This window comes from Apteryx mantelli, chromosome 15 (genome assembly GCF_036417845.1).
Source record: "Apteryx mantelli isolate bAptMan1 chromosome 15, bAptMan1.hap1, whole genome shotgun sequence".
NCBI classification, from domain to species: domain Eukaryota; kingdom Metazoa; phylum Chordata; class Aves; order Apterygiformes; family Apterygidae; genus Apteryx; species Apteryx mantelli.
The window spans coordinates 25,859,972-25,881,033 of NC_089992.1; the positions used below are offsets into that span (position 1 = coordinate 25,859,972).

Below are 21,062 nucleotides of genomic sequence, written 5' to 3' on the forward strand. Positions count from 1 at the left end.
CTCTGTGACAGGGTAACTGCTCTTCCTCCTGCTGCCTGGCTGTGTAGCTAGTTTGGTAAATGAGATCTTGTTTCAGAAATGAGTCTTCCTCCTTGGCTAGTCTGAGGAGGTACTGAGTAGAGCTTTCCCTATGTGGCCTCATAAGGAAGGAGTTTTGGGTGTTGCAGTAGCCTGCAGAAGTTATGAAGGGCCATGCTATTATCATAGTCAGAAACTAGCAAGGGGCTGTGCTTTCCCCTCATTGAGATGGGTGAAGCAGGAAGGATGCCTTAGGAGATGTCTGGAGGGTAGCTGAGAGTGGTTCAGGCTTTGCTGTCCTCTCTCGTGGCTCTGCTAGAGGAATGGGTGCTATGTGAAGTCAATTACAACTCATGCCAGAACAGATGCAGGAAGCTCTTGGAGGAACTAAAATCTCTTCTTGACTTGCTCGTCTTGGCAGTGTTAAGCTTTGCCAAGTCATGAAGGTTGAGCTACTTGAATCATGGAGTGTTGCATGTTTCTGTCTGGGCCTCCTGAGTGCCTGAAATGAAAGCTTTGAAGACTCACCAGGAGGTGAGTATGGAAGTGAGATGGTCAACACCTCACCTGTGGTGCTGAGCATCTTCCCTTAGTGATTTAACTTGGTGACAATGCCCTGCTCTGTAGAATGGCATGTAGGATAGTGCAGCTTTGTTGCCCAAAGCAAGTGAGAGGCAGTGCAGTGTTGGCTGTGCCAGATCTGGCTAGCTCTTCTCACCAGCACTGCTGAGGACTAGGTGCTTCAGAGGAAGGAGCAAGAGCTCCTGCAGGAAAATATCTCAGACCTTCTTGCTAACCCACCTGAGGCATCTGTTGTGAGGCAGACCTCGGGCTGCCTGTTATGTAGCTGAATGGCCCTGAGTCCCAGGGAGCTCTGGCTATCCCTGTGATGGTGCCTTCTGGTTTGACACTGTCTGAACTCCTTGGAGCAGCTGTAAATGTGGTGAATTGAATGGCAGCAGGTCGTCTCCTTGGTGGCTTGATCCATTTCTTTCTTCTGAAAGAAGTCAGGCTGCACCTTCTCTCTAGAAGTATGAGATACTAGCTGAGACCTGGTAGCCTTATCAGATCTGGAGGCAAGTCATCTCAAAAGCTTGTTCCCTGAGGAAGTCCTGAGGTGTGTGTACATCACAGGCCACCCCCAGAATAGGAAAGTACCTCCTGTAGCAACACTACCATTATGTGAGGATGCTTTGTGTGTCAGAGGTCACAAGCATGAAGAATTCAGGTGTGCTGTAAAACACCTGCATGCCACATGGGATGTCTGAAACTGAATTCCTCCTGGGTGCTGAATGCTGTGTGGTTGGACCTGGTGAGGGAGCAGGGCAATGGGATGCAGCCCCAGTGCTGCACATGCTGAATCTGGGATACACTGAAGTGTGTGTCAGGCTAGCTGTAATCCTGAGTCAGTGCAGTGTGTCTGCGGAGGAGGGATCCTGGGGTGCTACAGGCAGTGGTACTGGTGCTGTAAGGGATTGTGTGCCAGGTGACCCTTCCCTTGGTGTGGCAAGAGTGGATGCCATGTGCTTAGCAAGGGCATTTTGCCCACTGCATGTGAGGTCATGGCTGACTGGGAGGTCTGAAAGCTGCCTGTCGCTGGCCCTGCTGCCTCCCTTGAGTCAGCACCACCAGAGAGGGGTAAGTGGCCAGATGGTAGACGAATGTGGAGGTGGAGCACTTGCACAAGCTCTGGGATCTGCTTGGCACATCCCAGGTAGAGCTCTGGTGTGGTGAGGGTTTCCTTGTTCCCAGGGCTCATCCACTGGCTCTGCTGCTTGGAGGCAGGAGCAGGGATGCTGCTGAGGCTTGCTCTATCTGTCTAGTGAAGATAATCTCCTGCACCCAGCCCTGTGGACAGAGACAAGATGTTGACCTCTGTTGTGTGTCCTATGGGAAGGAACAGTCTGGAGCCCAACTAGCCAAATGCAGTAGCACAGGGAGGCAGAACACAGGTATGAGATTCTGCCTTGCCTTGATGTGCCCCAGTGGCTGCTGGTGGGGGTTTCTCTAGATGACAGTCACATGGGACTGCATGTGCTGACTTTGTACAATGCTCTCCTTGATCGCTCTGCCCCAGCTTACCCAGGCATGGGCTGTAGTTGGTGGAAACCCAAGGACCAGTGGGACAGTCTGCCCACACGGAGGATCTCCAGCCCTGCTGCATAGCCCAGAAGTGGTTATGGAAGTGTTGCATCTCCTAATTGAGATGTTCCCTCCTGCCTTACCATGCACCTGGGGATGTGGTGATGGGTTCTTGCATTAATGTTAGCTCAGGTCCTGGTTCTCAGCTCTAGGTCAGAAGCTGTTGGCCTGGGGACACATGTCATCTGCTTTGAAGGGCATCAGGCCAGGGTCTGTCTGAAAGTGGGCTGAGCTGTGGTTCCTGTGGGCTAGTTCTTACAGCAGTGGCTTGAAGTGCAGAGCAAGCATGGATGTTGAGCAAGCACCCACTTCTTCTAGGAGCTGCCAGAGGAGGGGAGGAAGCTTCACCTCCTGGTCTCTCACAGTGGGATGTGAATCAGGGGGACTGGCTGGGATATGTTCTGTTTCTAGCTGGGACCTTATAGCTTGTACTGTGTGCTGTATCCATTCTTACTGCACACTCTGTCCTGCTCCCCAGGCTGTCTTTCTGGGCTGATTGTCTCATATCTGCTTTGTCTGCTACATTGAATGCACTGGGTGCCCACTTGAGGTCTTGTGGGGAAGAGTGCCCTGTGGTGTGGAGGGAGGTCAGGGCATGTTGCTGGTTAGGGTTGGCAGCTCTGGTCCATTTTGGGTGGCATAGCTGCTCCCTGCTGAGAAGTAGCCATGTCTTGCCCAGAGCTGGGCTAACTCTGTAGTGCCCCAGTCCTGGGGGTGCTTGGCTGCCTACTGGTGTCCCCAAAGGGCTCCCTGCAATTAGGGTGACACTGCCATAACCACTGTTAACCCCTGAGAGCTGTCACAACCTCTAAGTTCACCATTGCTCTGGTTTTGTGGAAGACTGTCTTGGTGTTGGGCTGTGGAGCTGTCAGGCATGCTCCATGGGGCCATGACTTGGCCAGCAATGTGCCACTCCAGACTGGGCTGATTCAAGAGGTTCATGTACCTCTCTGGCCATATCCTGCCTCTGTGGCTACACGAGCAGAGGAGGCAGGCATAGGACCAAAAGATGCCTGGGAATTTAGCTTCTGTCTGGGTGAAGCAGAGACCAGTTACTTGGACACAGATGTCTTGTTCTCTCCGTGGGTCCTCAAACATACCTTGTGAGGGTCCTGCATCCAGGCTGATGTCTCATGCTTGGGGCAGAGGCTGGCAGGAACTTGTCTCATCTCTGCATCTGCTGCCAGGAAAATGAATTTGTAGGTGCAGGCAGGAGGAGGTGGTCTGTGACAGATTTGTGTGGTGTGCTGTTGCGAGCTATCCCCCTGTGTAAGGTCTGGCAGCTCCAGCTGATGTTTAAAGGTGTCTGTAGGCCCTTTACTACTGCAGGGATCCTCCTGTCCTTGCTATGTCACTGGAGCCAGGAGTTCAGTGTGATGGGCTGTGTAGTGCAAGCATGAATGTGAGCATCTTCTGGCGTGTTGGCTGTGAGAGTCTACCTTAGCACATCTCTTAGCAAGGCAGGAAGCTGGGGGCTGTGATGGCAGACTGGGAAGGCTGCTGTGCCAATATCTTCCTGAGCTGGGGAAGCCCTGCCTGGTGTGCCTAGTTGGGAGAGTAATCCCCTGGGAGTAGGGGCAAACCCTCTCTGGCCTCCCCAAATGCTTCAACAGCTTTGAACCTGCTGCTATGGCCCTGGTGCCCATGGGTGATATTCTCCCTGTGGGGTGCTGTGAAGACAGGGGACAGGACTCAATAGTGGAGAGCAGGAGGAAGTTTCCAGCACAGAGTTGGACCGGTGGTGCTTCCTCTGCTTGGGCCATGGCCTAATCTTGGGTGCTGTCCCGTTATGTCTGGACTTATCTTCACCCATGTGCTTCCTGCTCAGTCGAGCAGAAACCAGCGCCTGTCCCTGCTTCCCTCCTCGCTCAGATGCCTTCCTGCCCTGACCACAGTGGCTGGGCTGAGCCCCATTAAGATTCCCTTGCTCAATGTGGGGGAAGAGCTAATGTTCATGGCAGGGGCCCTGATCCAGCTATAAGCGGAGTTGTGTAAAACACCCCAGCCTGGGGGCCCAATACTGGTGTTCAGCTGTGTTGGGCTTTCTTGTGGTCTGCCCCTTATGTCCCTGTCCCCCCATCCCTGGACTAGTAGGATGTTGTCCCGAGTGTCTCATGCAAAAGGCTAATTTGAGAGGAACATGCTTGAAGCCTTCCTTGCTTTGAGTACTGGGGGAGGACTGTGGTTCAAGGCTGCTTTCCTCTCCAGGGATATGGCCTGGAGGAACATCTTCCCACTGCCACAGCTGCTGTGGCCTTTGCTGTTCTGCTCCAGCCAGGAAGCACAGCCCCATGAACTGATCCTGCACCTGGGCTCAGCAGTAGCCTGCCTGCTGGCCCTGCAAACTGTCCAAGGATGTTGTAACTTTGCTAGCACTGGAGCTGCAAGCAGGCAGCCAGCTTGTGCAGCCTCTCTACTGTTGAGTGCTGGTGGTGGGGAAACTGAGGCATGGGGTGGCAAAGGAACCTGTTAATGAGGCTGTTCCTCTCAGGAGGCATACTCCATAGCACTGGGACCACTCTGTCTTCCCGCCAAGCTGTAGCTGGCAGCAGATCAGCCTCATCAACCTCTCTGCACCAGTTGCCCCTTCTCCTATGTTTTCTGGGGGGTTTACATGCTGAGGAGCAAAACTGCTCAGCACTAGGTCTTCCTAAAGCAGTGGCAGGAACTCTTCATGCTCTGGGCTGATCTGGAGCAGTGAGATTAGGGCACCAGTCACTGTGAAGTCCTTAATCTCTGTGGTTGGGTTCCCAAACATTTCCCTCTCTGCAGCCTTGTTTTGCAAGCTCGGTTCCCCGTGTTTTGCAGCCGTGCCTTATAAGTCCCGGCTCCTAGAGCAGCCTGCAGGCTTGCCGCATTCCAGCAGCCTCGCGTCAAGTGGCCCCAGCTGCATTGCGTCCAGGACTGGGGTTTGGCAGTGCTGCTGTGGCTCTGCAAGCAACCCTGGGGCTGTTGTCCTGATCCCAGGGAGCTGGGTGCCAGAGTGGAGCCCCGCATCCCTCCCAGGATGCGTGGCGGAGCAGGATGCTCTGTGCTGCAAGCAGTGCCTGAGATGGTATGGCTGTGCTTGTAGCCATGTAGGTCTTGATCACCAGAGCAGCCATTCCAAAAAGCGTCTCTCTCCATTGCTAGTGTTGGCATACTGGTGCTTAGAGCGGCTTTTCCCAAAGCAGGTCCTCCCATGGAAATAGCTGTGGTGCCTGTGCCTCTGAGCAAGGAAGCTGGTGGCTATGGGACAGCCTGGGTCAGGGGCTGAGCACTCAGGGACCTCGTGTGTGGGCCAGGGAATTGTCGGCCAGGGAGGGACTTTGGGATGCTGTGTGGGAGCTTGTCATCTGCAGGATGGTGCTGGGCTCCCTTGATGTACTGAGCTCTGGTGGTACAGGCAAAAGGCTCAGTGCAGAGCTTAGTGCTGTTCCCATGGAAATGCTGGTGTGCCTGAGTGGGGTGGCTCTGGGCAAACCAGCATGTACCTGTCTGCAGCTGGGGGTAGTTTCCTTGGAGAGGGTGGCTGTCTGGTGGCACAGGGATAGATGAGGCACTTCAGCACAGTCTTGCTTCTGAAATCCTGATGAGCTGCCCTTGGACATCTGCTAATCTCTGGCTGTAAAGGCTTGTGTGCTCCAGGAGCTGGCAGAGTGGACCCAGGACCTGGCTAGCTGGGGAGGGGGTGGAGTGGCCACAGCTGTGCAGAAGCATGGCTGGAGGTAATGCAGATAACAGATTAATCTTGCAGAAGGGGAGATCCCGCCTCACTTGCTTCCAAGAGGATTTGGAGCAGTCTCTTAACTAAATCCCAGTGCTAGAAAACTACCAGAGCAGCCTTACAGGGGATAGGTACTTGTGCCTTCGCATCTAACATTTTTGACATACCTTGACCCTTGCTGGGTGCTGCAGGGCAGTGTCTGGCTCTGCTTGGGACTCTGTGTTGAGAGCTTTTATTTAAAGGAGAGCATCTGGCCTTTCTGGGAGAGGTGGACAGGGTAAAACTTACACTGGCTGGGATGGAGCTGCAGTAGGAAGAGGCAGGCACAGCTGCTTAACTTTTTGGAGCCTTGGTGCTTAGTACCAGGCTGTGCTTGCACTAGATACCTAGACGTGTGTCTCATGTCTGTTATGGGAGATATGGCTGTGTAAGGACTGCTTTAGAGCCATTGATTTGAGTGGTTAATGGCATTGTCCTTGTCCTTCCCTGCTCCTGTGTGGGAGCTATGCTAGGATCCTCCCTCTTTAAGAAATGGCCTAGTTGGTCTTGTCCCTTTTGGCACAGATGCTGTTTTCCATGGCTCTGCTCCATCTCTGAGTGTTTGGACTGGGGACATCCCCTGAGGGGGCAGGGATGGGGAAGGAAAGTGTTCTCCGCAGGGCCTCCGACAGTGTGACCCTGCTGGGCTGTCCTCGGGAAGAGCTGCTCCCTGCTTCACTGCCCTCTTTCTCCTGGGAGTGGGGGGAGGGTAGCTGAGAGCAGTTGTTCTGGGTGAGATGGGGCTGTTCTGACCTGGTATCCCATCTCAAGTGGCCAGGAGCAAAGTCTAAGGAAGTGCCTATGAACAAGGTATTCCTGGAAAGCTGTTCCTGCAGCATCTCCAAGCTCCTGCTGAACGTGAGCTTTGGCCTGGGCAATTCCTACTCTAGGTTTGCATGGGTTTTTATTTGTTTGTCCTGTGACTTGCTCTGTGGGGTGGCTGGATATCTGTGTTTGGTGGCAGGGAGCTAAAGCAGGGCAGGTGTGTTTAAGCAGAAACCATGTCTGTCTTGGCATGTGTGCAAGAGCTTGGACCATGGATTAATCTTTGAATGTTGTGGGTTTTTTTTGGGGGGGTGAGGTGTGTGTGTGTGGGGGGGGGGTTGGGGCCAGGAACCAGGACTGTCCACAGTGCACCAGATGTGGGCACACCGTGGGCTTAGACTGGCAAGATGCCTCCCTTTCCGGCTGCTGCTGGTCACATGCGTACACCTGATCCTGGTTTGATGGTGATCTCCTCCCTCTGACTTATCTTGCTCTGTTCATGTCCCTTGAATGTATAACCCAGGTCTCTCTCAGCCTCACCTCCTTGAACAACTTTGGCTTATCACTTACCCTTTTCCAGATCGGTCATGGATGTGCTGAATTGCAGAGGTCTCAGAAAACCAACCATGTGATCTCATCTCTTAACAAGCTCTTCTGGGCAGGGACCTTCCTTAATCTGCCCTGATACCCCTGGGGAAGACTTATTTGAAGGTCTTAGCTGGTAATATTTGGGGAATGGCTGTCCTGGGATTCCTCAGACTTTCTTCAGGGCAATATCAGTCCTTGATGGATGCTGTGGGTTGCCTGGCATCTCTTCTCCAAAGTTGTGGATAGTGAGAGACCAGGCCTGAAGGCTGAGGGATGTCTTCTGTCTGCAAGAGAAGGTATCCTGCTCCTGTCCTTGGCAGTGACTTACAGGGACAGCTTTAGGAGCTTGTTACCTCTGACAAAGAGCTTTCCTAGGCACCCGCATTGCTCTGTTCAAGCCCTTGTAAGGGCTCTGAGTAACTGACTTTCTCCTTCCCCAAGCAACTGCACGTCTTCCATTCTGTCACGCTTGTCGCAAAGACTTACCGAGCAACGCATCACAGGACCATTTAGAGACCCAACAGGGATGCAGATTTCTATCTGCTTGGAAGAAACATCCATTCTGGGGTCTAAGCATGCTCAAATCCTGAAATATTGAAAAGGAACGGTGCTTTCACATGGCTAAGGCACATGTGTGTGGAGTGTAGTGGCACACTCTTCCCCTGTAAAAGATGGCCCTGCGTCTCTTGGGAATGTACAGGAGGCACTCCTCATTGCCAAGCTGCAAGCACCAAAGTCTTTGAGGTGCTCTCAGCTTGCCTGCTGCTGTTGCCTGCTCTACCTGAGCATGAGCTGACCCTGGAGTGATGCACCGAAGCACCAAATGAGGTGCTGGACTGGGTGGGGAGATTGTAGGCATGAATTTTGGTTGGGTGGGGAGATTGTAGGCCTGAATCTGGGCATGCAGAGCATTTTTGGAGTGCTCCAGGTAGCATCCTGTTTCCCTAAACAGGGCAAAACAAAAGTTGGGGTGTATGGTAAAGCTATCTGTACCAAGGGATCAGGGTATGCAGAGACTGGGGAAGAGGATGCTGGTGTCGGAAGGAGGGATGCTCAGTGGCTGCATCCTTCCATCAGTCTTGAGATACTGGGTTAGAGAAGGGCTCTGCCCTCTAATGGCAGGGGGGAGGGGGATGGCAGGAGTCCACTGGGGCATTAGCTGGGGCATAGCAGCCCTCAGTTTCAGCAGGTGTGGGGAGAAAGAGGGACAATGGGTGCCAAGGCTTTCATGATCATTTTCTATCCTGGAGGCTTAAGCTGCTCCCTGAGCTGATGTGAAGGGTGTAACTCTGCCCTTGCAGGACTGTCCTGGATACAGGAGCTCGGGGCAGGTGCTTTTCTTTCTGTTTCTTCCTGGAAACAGGAGAAACTTTCCTGCCTTTGGGAGCGTGACTGCCTGAAACATCCTTTAGTTGTGTGAGTTTGGCTGCCCCCAAAGTTATAGGGTGCAGAGGCTCTGATGCATGTTCCTATGTTCTCAGGCTGCAGTGCAGGAGCAGGGCAAGCGTGTGCTGCTTGGTTTTGTGGGAAAAGAGGTTTAACGAGGTGTCAAATACAACTCAGTCTCCCTGGGGAAGGGGAAATGGCTGAGCAAAAACTGAAATGTGGGAGCAGTATGCATCTGCCCTGGAAATGTGACAGGGTCACTTCAGACTAGAAGCAGGCCAGGAGATGGGCTTTGGCACTGTGCTCCTGGTCCTGCTACATTACCAGCTGATGGCTGTGGTGTTCTACAGCCTGGAAGTGTCTGGCACTGTTTGGTGCCATTCTGAGCATTCAGGCATCAGTGTTGTCCCATGACCTTCCTGTGGCTTGTTTGGGACTGGCTGAGTGGGTGTCATCTCCATGTAATGAAAAGCAAGGAACATAGAGCTCCATCTTCCTGTGGTTTTGTTTTTTTTTTTTTGTCCTCCCTCTCTTCTCTGTCAGTGCTGGCCAAGCTATGATGCAGTCTCCTGGTCCTTGATAATGACTGTACCTGTGTCTTGGTGATTTCTGTAGTGCATAGCTTCTCTTTTCAGCTCTGTGCTGACTTACAAGAAGTCTTGGCAGATGCAACATGCAGCTTCCTATGGAAATAGGCTGGCAGCCAACAGCTCCCAGTGCAGGGAGAAGGTGGTTGTGATGGTCTGACTGTCAAGCAATGCTTCTAGGTCATGTGCCTTTAGTATTGCTCCTTTTTCCTGGCTATTCATGTGAGCTATAAAGCTATTTATTGAAATCTTCCTCTGGTATTATATTTGTGCTTTTGCATGCCAAGTGCATTTGGGGGTGATACATGACTTCTACAGCTTGGAAAGAGGAGTGGCCTCCTTGGACTTGCTGTACTATAGCTGGCTTCTGGTTGGGCACAGCAAGACACCATAATAGCTGGCTTGGGAGTGACATCTAAAGGGTCTGTTCTGCATTGAGAAAGGAGCAGGAATGGACCCCAAATCTTCACAACAATGTCCTGAGGTTCTTGGAGAAGTTCAAGATGCATATATGGTGGTGAGGTGGCTTTCAATCAATAGCTGAAAAGAGGTTCTAGGATGGGCTAAGGAAAGGAGGTCTAGCATGTGAGTGTGTTTCATCCCTGTGGACAGGGCTAGAGAGATAACTGGGGCTTTTATCGGTCTCTTCTGGAGCTTTTTGATGTGTGTCAACCTCTGCTTTTGTGCATTTGGCAATGTATGATCTTCTAGTAATCTTCTCAAGCTTTAGCATGCATTAAGGTCCAGTCAAGGACTATGCGGCTGCTGTCCACATCCTGTTCAACCCAAACTTGTTCTCCTATGGTCCTGATTCTAACTTGTAAAGGTCTAAATCTTTCCCTGGAAATAAGGAGGGGACTTGGTGTATCTGACAGAGGAAAAAACTCCTGTAATGTAGGGGAGTGTTAGTGTTGGCAAGGCTGCCTTTGGTGTCAGGTGACCTACCTCCATTGCACCTAGCTTCTGAAGCATGCTCTACAGTCTGCTCCCCCTTTGGTACTAAATATCTCCTTTCTTTGGCCTCTCCCCTAGGTACGGACGCTGTTTGTCAGTGGCCTTCCTGTGGACATCAAACCCAGAGAGCTTTACCTGCTCTTCCGACCATTCAAGGTAAGAAGGTTTATCTTGCCTATGTCATTCTAAGGAGTGTGCAGCTCTGAGTGTTGTCTGGGGTGCTGGGTGAGCAGCCTCTGCAGGGCTGCATTCTCAGTGTGGCTGCTGTGAACTGGAGGCTTGCAGCTGTGGGAGAAGTGGACTGACCTGCCCCTTCTGATGGGAGGAGAGCAGAGTGGGAAGGGGAGAGAGAGAGAAAATAAGATCTATAACTTGGCTCTGCTTAGGTGCCTTCAAACCTGGCCTTTGGTGGGAAAGATGCTGTCTTGTGGCCAACCTTGCAGCCAAAGAAGTCCGTCAGAGGGCAGCAAGGATGAAATGGGAAACTGGACCTTTTGTGACAGTTTTGGGAACCTGATAGGAAGCCAGAATGGTATCCCACAGGTTGTGTTCAGCTAGGTAACCTCCTTTGGAGCCTGTTGGTGAAATCATCCCATCTCCAGTGAAGGCTGCTTGCTCAGCCCTGCTGCCCAACTGGACTAGCCCTGGGTACTTCCTTGGCTCTAGGACGTGTCCAGATGGACCAGGCTCTGGTTGCTTAACTGTCCATCCTTTACTGGATCTTTCCCTCTGGCCACACCAAGGACTGGGATGGCATTCCTCCTTCCATGCATTGGGGCTTTCAGTTGTTCTAAAGAGTAGTTGTGGCTCCACGCAGCTGCTCCATGCACCTGCACAGGCTGCTTTGAGGCTGCTGAGGATCGAATGAAGAAACTTCTTGAATACTTGGACTTAATCCATGTGATAGCACAATAAGCTGCAGAAAGGTTACTTGAGGAACAAGGCCTGTGCTGAGGGTCCTTTGCCCTGCATCATCTGACCTTCAGCTGGGCTATACTAGTTGAAGGGTACCTGTCTGTTTTGGGAAAGGGGATGTGAACACCAGTTGCTCTGAGTTATCCCTTACCCTGCACATGTGGACCGGGGTTGCGCAGGCAGTGTGGTTTGCTCAGGGTGCTGCTTTGGGATGCTTCAACTCAGTCTTGTCTGATCTGGGGCACCAACCATGGCATTACAGCAGGTGGGCTGTCCTTGGGGAAAGTGGGTGGCTCATCGCTGAACAAGTGCTAGGACCCATGAGTCAGTCTGTGCCCAGAGCTATGGTAATGTCCTGGGACTCTTCTTGCAGTCTGTCCAGTCAGGGCAGCAGCATGTCTCAGTGTTTGGTTTTGAGTGGCTCGTGCAGGTGATCTGGCTGTACCTGGGCAAGGACCCATGTTGTGCCAATTAAGTAATGTGCACTTTGGGTATAAATTGACCTGTTGCTGCCTCCAACTTCTTGTGCAAGACCTGGGAAGCCAGATGCATGGCCAGTGAAGACTTGCATGAAAATGAGCCTCTTTCTGAGGAATCCTTGTTGTTAGCACCCCTCTAGCACAGGGTGCTCTGTGCTCCCTAGGCAATAGCCAGGTAGGTCACTCATCTTAGAAGCTTCATGAAGAGCTGGAAAACAGATTTCTTCCCAAAGGGGCAGAATGGACTAGCTGAGATACTTGCTCTGCTCCTAGATTAATCTCAATATGTTCTTTTGGTGGGGAAGAAAAGGCCAGCTCCTTTGGAGAAGGGTTCATGTACCTCCCCCTGCTACAAACCCTGCCTTCCAGGGGGCATGGTGCTGCAGGAACTCTGAAGCTGTCATATCACGTCTTGCTTGCAGCTCTGCTCCTTCAGAAACCTGACACTGACTTGTTTTCTTCCCTTCTCCAGGGTTATGAAGGGTCACTGATCAAGCTAACATCAAAGCAGGTACCTTTTTCCTCCTGCCTGGGTATTTTTGGCTTCTGCTAGAAGAAAACTAAACTTGCTGAGACGGACAGTGGAATGGATGCCATTTCACTATGTGGAGCATTGTCTGTGTTCAGTGTACACAGTTGAACTATGCTCACACACCCTGTCCTGGTGGCCCCAAGCAATCGGCATGTGCTGAATGTGTCTATCTTCTGTAGCCACTCTGAGCTGCATGGGCTGTTGCCTGTGCTCAGCCCTCAGCTGGATGAGACCTGATGCTTCGGCCTCAAACCCTGTGCTGGCAGAAACCTTCCCCTATCCCATCCTAACTAAGGCTGTGGTTCTGGCAAGATAACTGTGGTCAGAACTAAAACACTTGTGTGCAAGGGGGACTGTTGCTGGGGGCTGCTGGGGTGTGAAGTGCCCCCACATGTAGGAACATTGAAGCATTTCTTATAGTGGGAACAGATGGAGAGCAGGGGTCTTAGACCTCTAGCTCTGCGCAAGGGACGTCTGTAAACTCAGATGGTCTCTTCCGACTGCTGTAAGCTGTCTGGGGTGGAGAGGTTGGCAGGGTAGTCTGAAGAGTTGGAAGAGGCTCCCAAACTGAAATCAGCATTATTTCTTCTAGCCAGTTGGTTTTGTGACCTTTGACAGCCGGGCTGGTGCTGAAGCAGCAAAGAACGCCTTAAACGTGAGTACCTGATATGCCAGGAGGCCCCAGGGAGGGCTCAGGTTAGCTGTATGCCCTGCCATAGCTAGACCTAGAGCTGCTTCTAACCCTGCTGTGGGCTAGACTGACACTGGCCTTGTCTGTAATATAGGAAAGGCCAGGCTAGTTCCTAGGTACCTGCAGCCATAGGATAATATGCAGCTGACACCCTGTAATGCTATACTGAGGCACACAGAGCCCGACTTGTATTTAGCATCAGCTTTTGAGGCTCTAGGTTGAGCTCACCAGATTAGTCTGATAGTGAAAAGTCTTGTGGCAAAGCTTATCTGTCATATGGCCATAAGACTTGCTTGGTGCTGGTGGCCTTGTTAAAGCTTTGCTTACCAAATGTCCTGATGAAAAGTGTGTGGCAGTTCAGCAGAGCCCTGGACTTTGGCCTGCCAGGACCTCTGCAACTAGAAAGTGCCTGCTTCAGGAAGGCATGGAATAAGGAAACATGCCTTCCCATGTTCCTGTTTCCATGGCAGGACATGAGGCAGGACCCAAGCTGGCTGGTATAGGGCTCCTTAGCATGTTTACCACATTCCCAAACTGCTGCAGCTCAAAAAGGGACATGAGGAATGTGGCAGGTACAGCCCAAGCTATCTGCATCCTAAGTGGCCCCGCAGAAATTAGCGGGATCTAGACAGCAAAACCTACTGAGATGGCTCTGCCCTGCTGCAGACCCTGCCTCAGGCAGTGGCCATGTGGCTGTGTCTCTGCCCAGGCTGGCAGTAGGTGTGGCAGCACCACAGCCCAGTCTTTATTGGAGCATCCTGTCTCGGCTCCAGCAAAGTCAGATCTTCCCTGACCACCACTGGTAGCAGTCACTACTCTGCCTGCTGGTGAACTGCGTGTAAAGAGCAATGCTATATGCCACATCTTGGTGGTAGTAGTGGGCCCTTTCCTGGTTGTGTGGTCCTAGGCCAGCTGAATGTGGAAACACAAGCCTGTGGGAGCTTGAGTGTTGCAGTGGGCATGTGACTGCAGCATGATGGCCTCTGTTCCCCGGTTAGGCTTTGCTCCATGAATAGATGCAGCCTGTTCTTGTACTGGAAACCTCCCTGCTGAGAGACTCCTATGCTTTCTCCTGCCGCAGGGCATCCGCTTCGACCCAGAGAACCCCCAGACCTTGCGGTTAGAGTTTGCTAAAGCCAACACAAAGATGGCCAAGAGCAAGCTGATGGCCACACCAAACCCCACCAATATCCACCCTGCCCTGGGCGCACACTTCATTGCACGAGACCCCTGTGAGTATGCTGGGAGGCAGCTTGAGGTAGTGCCTGGTCCAACCTGGGAGATGCCTGGCACCAGGAGTGCTGGTGTTGGGACCTGGTGCTGCCAGGATGGAAAGGATCCCTCTTACCCACATAGTCTGACTGAAGCCTGCCCAGTGCAGTAAGGCCAGCACACTGGTTGCAGGAGAATAACAGGCTTCCAGTAAAGCTTCTGGCCAATGCTGCAAACACTGGGAGAGCAAGAGATGTTTCTTGTAGTTGAAGTGATGCCACTCAAGTGCTTAAACCATCTCTAGGTGCAAAGCAGCAAGGGCTAGTCCTGTGCCTTGCACCCCCAACATAGCACTGTGGGGCAAGCAGCCCTGCTGCGACTTGTCAGGCAGCCCATAGCATGGTGCTGAGAGCCCCACCTTCTTTGTCATCCTGCAGCACCAGCCCAGTGCCGTGTGCAGGTACCAGACTGCCTAAGACCCCATGCCATGTGCTGTGGGGCCCTCAGCAGGGATGGATCTGTCTTCCTGGGCTCTCCTGGCAAGGCTGGGAAGCTGGAGGAACAGTTGGTCACAGTGACACTGCAGGAGAATATCTCAGTGCTATATTTTAAACAACACTGGGACAGCAGTGCAGAATCTTGGCTTGGAACTGAAAATCCAGTCTCAAGTAGGCTGTTGGGGCCAGCTGCTAAAATGCTATCACCTTGTGTCCTCCTGTCTAGATGACCTGACTGGAGCAGCTCTCATTCCAGCATCCCCAGAAGCATGGGCTCCCTACCCACTGTACACCACGGAGCTAACCCCCGCCATCCCCCATGCCGCGTTCACATACCCAGCGGCTGCTGCTGCAGCTGCTGCTCTTCACGCTCAGGTGAGTTGCTCCTGGCCTCCCTTGCTGAGAACTGTGCTCTCCTCTCTCCCCATCCCCTGGTGCTTGCCCTCTTGGGTCTCTGCTTGGTTGGTTTGACCCTGGCCTCTGCACCTTGACTCTTGGGCCAAGCCTCTTCCTGGCTGAAGTGCGTGAGGCCCCCAGCCCTGAACAAACCGCAGGGGAAACATTAAAGCACTGGCTACCGAGTAAACAGGCGGCCTGAGTGCAATTGGAGCTCGGCACTGATTTGTGGCCCTGCAGGTCCAGCCTGCTTCCCTGCTAGAGGCAGGCAGCTGGGGAAAGTCAATGCTCAATTTTGGCTGGCTCTGCTGGTCTCTGTGGCCAAAGAACAGTGTTGTGGGACTGCTGTGAGGAAATGCTACATACAGTGAATAAAATAGCTATGAAATGTCCTCCTTGAAATTGGAAGTTGCAGTGAAGGCAGCGGCTTAGCTTGGTGCTGAAGCTGGGACTCACTTGGAACCCACTTGGGCTAAATGACTTGGACATACTTTGGAAGCTGAAGTGGATGTCCTATAGCACATGAGTTATCAGAGTCCTGCCACAGCAAAGAACTGAGGTCTGTTCATGGGGTGGTGTTAGCTGCTGTGGATGCAAGCTAGAGGGAGTGTTGAGTTGTATATGGGCCTATGGAGATGCTGGCGGTGGTGCATCTGGCTGCCTGGTATCCCAGAGGATCTGCTTGCTGACAGCTGAGGTGTAGGGATGTCTGTGCTTTAATGTAGCGAGACCAACACCCCTGCTGAACATAAATGACTCTGAAACTGGAAATGCAAGGAGAAAGCCCAAACTGAGATGATTTCTCCTAATTCCAGGTTAAGGTGCTTGGTTTGGGGCAATTGGAATAGGAGAACCTGTCAACCCTGTCCCTACCCTGCTTGGTGTTATCCGCTGGCTGCGCTCTATCTGATTTGGTCTCTGCTCCTGTAGTAGTGTCATGGGGAGCCAGGGCAGTGCTGACTCTGGGCTTAGTCCACAGAGCATCAGGGTTTAACCCTTTCTCTGTCCACCCTGCCAAGCAGGGTGTCTGTTTAGCTTGATTCTTCCCTGCTTAGCTTGAAAGGAAGAGGAGCCGTGTCCTCTCACCTTGTCCACCTGGCTGACAGTTCAGTCAGCCCTTCAGCATCCTCCTGCTCCTGCAAGCATCTTGACTGTGTAACTGTCTGGCTTCCACCCAAGCATGTTTTCTCAATGCAATATGGAGAAACCAGAGGGGATGCAAGCTGCTGGCGAGCCTAGGCTTGTCTGTCCTGCCCCTCATCCACTTGCAGGCCTCTGCTGCTTTTGTCCTTCTGCCAGTGAGCTAGTGTTGGGCTGAAGCTCCTGCAGGGTAGGTGAGAAGTGTGTGGGGCCCAGGGTGGGACCAGGCACTGGCCTGCTGTTCCAAGGGCCTCCAGAGCCAGATTGCTCTTCCAGGTAGGCTGGTCCTTTACTGGATATTGGCCACTCCCAGCTGAAGAGCTGTGCTTGCTGGCTGTGTCCAACACTTATCAATGGTGCCCATGGCTGCTGGAGCATCTCTGTGTATGATCTGCTCCTGGGCAGCCCAGGAGAGTAGACTTCTCTTCTCTCCTCCCTTCCCTGCCCCTCATGTGGGGCAGTAGAGCTAAGGGAGCTGTTGGTGGCTGAATTGCCCTAGTCAGGAAGGGCTGGGAAAGCCCTCTCTGGACTGGCTGAGATGGTTGAGGGAGGCGAAGCCATTACTGTGGATCCTTCAAGGACTGTCATCTATGTGCAGAGACTGAGTGCAAGGGTTAGACCCTTACCCAAGACTTTATGGAGTATGGTGGGGGAGGAACAGTCCTGCTCTGCTGGAACAGTGAGGTATCAAGGAGGCCTTCAGCCAGATCATCTCCCTTTGGGGTCTGAGTTTTAGTTCCTGCCATCCAGCTGACAGGTTACTCATTCAGGACAGACAGTTTTGCTGTCTAGGTTTTCTGGCCTGAAGAGTGACCCTGAGGCCTAAACAGGTCTGTAAGGAGTGATGTGCCCATAAGCCCTAGGGAGCCAATGTAGCACCTCCAGGCTGTGGCCATGGCTGGACCCAGCACTCTGCTGAAGAGCAGCCAGGCAGGCTGAGCAGTTACAGCTGCTCCTCACGGTGCTGTGCTCGAGCTGGTGGTGACCTCGCAGGGAGACATTCTGGTGCAGTATACGTTACCAATAAAGTTTTATGGAGTTAAACATTACTTAGGCTGGCAGTTCTGAACTGCCTGATCTGTAGGCTGGAGTCCTTTCCCTTGCAGAGCTGAGGCAGGGTGGAGTGAGTCAGTGAGTTGACTTTTGCTCATGAACTGGGCTAAAAGGTTTAACCTTGGTCTTGGTGTGCTGAGCCCTCTGCTCTTGCTGGTGGGGGGCCTGCTCATCTTGCTACAGTGGCATGGGGGACATATACTGTTCTCCAGGATAGCAGCTCCTCCTCCTCCTGGGATCAACATTAGCTGGAGGAAGTTCATGGGGATGGCTGGAGCTATAGCAGCTCTGTAACCATCAGTCCTAGGGAGAGCACATAGTAAGAGGCAGTAGCTGAGCTGAGAGCTTGTAGCAAAGGATTTAAGCTTCAATTTTCTGGATGCTCATCCTCTGGCTGCTCCATGCTGGAGTCTGGTAGTGAGCAAGAGAGGAAGTGGCTGCCCTGTCATCCGCTTGTGCAACCTCTTGAAGAACTGCTCGGAGAGCTGGAGTGAGCGACGAGGGGCAGGAGGTGGCACAAGGCTGGCCTGGCCTCAGTTTGTACACCAGGAGCCCTCGGTAAGCTGCTTGCAGACTAGACTGACTGCTACTCCTGTGCTGCTGTGTCACGGCAGTGCTCCCTCCAGGCAACAGGCTGATGTAGCTGTGAGTGTGACCTGAGCCTGACTGCTAAAAGCCTCTGCCCATGGGAACTCCGTTGACTTTTAAGATTGTCCCATTTGCCTTCCCTTCCTCCCACCCTCTCTCAAATCCCTCCTTTGATGTCCCTAGTGAACTCCAGCCATGATGCCAGCGCAGGCTAGCCCTGAAGCTCAGAGCTGTCCCTGGAGATGGGACACCCTAGTGATGCCTTATTGCAGCTAGTGGAGTGGCTGTACTACAGCTCCATTCCTAGAAGTGTTAAGCATGATGGCAGCCACGTCTGGAAAGACTGGTAAGGTAACCATCTCTCCTCCAAGGTGCACCATGGGATTTGCAAGCTTCTGCCCATCTCTGTAGCCCATATCTCCTTGGCAACCCAGTGCATGGGCCTCACGCTACCCACCCACCAGAGCCTGGGGAATGAAATGCCAGGCGTTCTTTCTAACCCACATCTCCGACTTGGCAGCACATGACATGGCACACACAGCATGGCACCATCTTACATCAGCTCCTCCCAGCTGAGCCAGGCTCGGCCAGGTCCCACCTGTTGGTGGGGAGTAGCCTGGTCGAGCCGGGGCAGAGACAACCCTGCCGCTTGGTGCGAAAGAAACCTTGTCTCTCCCCAACCACAACCCTTCAAGGGCAACCAGAAATACACCCTGACCTCACTCCTGGCACACGGTGGGGGAGGTGAGTGATGTGATAGCTGAAGCACACAACTAAATTCTACTGGGCACGTTAGACAACAGCACTTGCCAGTCACTTTATTTCAGGATTGCATACCGGGACAGACCTGACCTTAATGATGGGTCTAATCTCACCTCTTTCCTCTCCAGTTACTGGAAATGAAGCCAGTTTCTACCTTGAGCTTGGCTTCTCTTTGCAGCCTGAAATCACAGGAAGGGTGCAGCTCTTGTGAGCCATAATGAAGGGAATCTGCAGCCTGGGACGAATGGGAGTTGCGTAGGAACTTGGGATCTTGGGGAGGGATGGAATTGGTCTTGCCTGGGAATAGCTGGTGGGGAGGATGGTTGCTGTGGCCAACTCTAACTAAAGTCTTGGGGTTAGTGTGGCCTTATGCTTCTGGTCTGACTTGTATTTCTCCTGCAGTGGTTCTGGATAGGCTTTTTTGCTGTGTGGTAGTGATGTTGGGGCAAGGGGAGTCATCAAAGATGGGGCCCAGGGCTGCCTTTGTCCTTGGAGGATGTGCAGGACTGTGGGATGCACACGTGCTGAGTTGGTCCCCTGGGAAAAGGGGTGGGCTTGACACAAGGATAGAGGCAAGGATACAGCTTGTCTTGTTTTCCTTAGACCTGGCAAAGGGCTTCATTTAGTGGCAATGTGATGGAGTCAGGCTGTGTTGTCTCTGATGTAAAACTGCTTGTTTTGAAGTGCCTCTAACCCAAGCTCTGAGCAGGCAGTAGGAGGTGCTGAGGCCCTCAGTACTCCCGGAGCTCTTCTGAGCAAAGAGATGCTTCCAGCTATGGCAGCACCTCTGAAGGCAGGACTCTGCTATGGGCAGGACTTGCCCTGGAGAGCAAGGCATGAACATGGGAGTGCCTGATCCATGGGTACGTGGATCAAGTACATGGGTGAGGCTGTTGGTGGTCACCACTGGGTGCTTGTAGGAGATCTGGTTAACTTGTTGGGTAGCCAGAGCCTGGGAGCCTGCCTGTGGTAGATGTTCCTAAGGCAGGGAGCAGATCATGGAGTGAAAGTTCAAAGCTGCCTATGCCATTGGAGATGGGCTGCCAAGGTGCCATCAGCCTCTGCATCACCACCCATGGCAGTGGCCTTGTCTGGAGGCTGTGAGCAGACTATGGTGGTGGCCCTCTGAAGCTGGGACCTGCCCAAGTGAGCAGTGAAAGGAAAGCACAGTCCCAGCTCTGCTCTGTGTCTATGTGGTGGTGAGGAGTCCAGCAGGACCCTGAGACATCCCAGCACTGAATGGAGGCAGAGCCCATCGATGGAAAGGGAGGTCAGTGCTCTGAGTAATTCTCCAACCTTTCCCTCCTGACTGCTGCCCTGGCTAGTTTGGGGGAAACTGCTTCTCCTGAGCAGTGCCTGCTGTTGTGGATGCACATGTGGCTGGTCCCAGCAGCTGCGACCCTAGAGAGCTGGCCCTAGAGAGCAGAGAATGTGGAGTATTTCCTCTGGGGGCAGGCTTGGGTGGCATGCTCCTCCTCAAGTACCTGGCTCCTGTCAGGATGCTGCTGTTTACTGGGCTCTGCAAGTGTGTGGGTGCCTGGCTGAGCCCAGGAGCACTGAACAGTGGGCACCAATGTGACCTACCGGAGTGCAGAGATCCTGCCTTTACATGCTCCTGAGCCCTGGCCTGCTATTTAGGGTACCCTCTGTGAAGTCTCCTGGACTTTGTGTTGTGGCAGCCAAGCTCTGTTAGACCCTTCTTGGGATGGGAGGCTGGAAATGATGACAGATTTTCTGTGCCTAATAACTTGTTGCCTGTTTATTGGGGCGGTCACATAGGACTCACCAGGATAACTGTTCAGGCAATCTCCATGCTTCAGAGAGATGTGAAGTGCTCTGCAAGGTTTTCATGGCTGTGGTGTTCTCCTAAACTCCGGTGGCATTGACTGTGGTGGCATTGACTGGGCAGGCAGGACTGAGCAGACTCTCCCCAAGACAGCATGTTGTCCTACCCAGAAAAATGCAGGTGGGAGCTGTTCTTGGCTCCTCCAGGTACCTGCTGAGTAGCCATTATCTCTAAAACACACCTGATGGGTGAACTGGGCCAAAATGCTGTTGGAAGTGACTTTGTGAACTATGGTCAGCACTAACTTGCCCTGGCTAGCTCAAACCCAATCAGCAGAGCAGCACAACCCACTGCCATTCTGGAAAAAGGAGAAATGCTTGTTTGCTGAGGTCTGCTAGCTGGGTATGTCATCATGAGCTGTAGCATAGGCTGCCTTGAGGCCCAGGGGAGTACAGAACACTACATGTTGAAATGACATGTCTGTTGAAATGCCCCTTCTAAGCAACAGGGAGGGTCAGTGCCTATCCTTTCCTGCGTGCTCCTCAACAGGGTGCAAGGCATGCTGATCCTCCAGCTCTCCCTGACCATAACTGCCTAGGGAGATGTACATGCAGTGTGTGCTTGGATCAACTGCAGCAAGCTTTTCCTGATGTAGCTTGAGCTGCTCAGGTCTTGCACAGCATGCAAGCATTTGGATGTTTGTCTCCTCATCCCCCTAAAATCCCAGCCTTCTCAAGGACTCTGGAGGCAGATGGCTTGAGAGAAGCACCTGCTGCTGAGGCTAGAAGGACCTGGCTAGAGAGCACTAATGGATAATATTAGTTCC

At 52.7% G+C, this 21,062-nt stretch overlaps 1 protein-coding gene across 1 annotated transcript in view; it reads left to right on the plus strand.

Moving 5' to 3' along the window:
- The window catches only part of RBPMS2 (RNA binding protein, mRNA processing factor 2), a 32,703-nt gene that overhangs the window by 4,643 nt on the left and 6,998 nt on the right, over positions 1-21,062 (plus strand). The window contains exons 2-6 of the mRNA XM_067305305.1: positions 10,264-10,341; positions 12,052-12,090; positions 12,704-12,766; positions 13,884-14,034; positions 14,738-14,886. Coding sequence (XP_067161406.1) covers positions 10,264-10,341; positions 12,052-12,090; positions 12,704-12,766; positions 13,884-14,034; positions 14,738-14,886 — 480 coding nt within the window. The remainder of the gene's footprint in view (positions 1-10,263; positions 10,342-12,051; positions 12,091-12,703; positions 12,767-13,883; positions 14,035-14,737; positions 14,887-21,062) is intronic.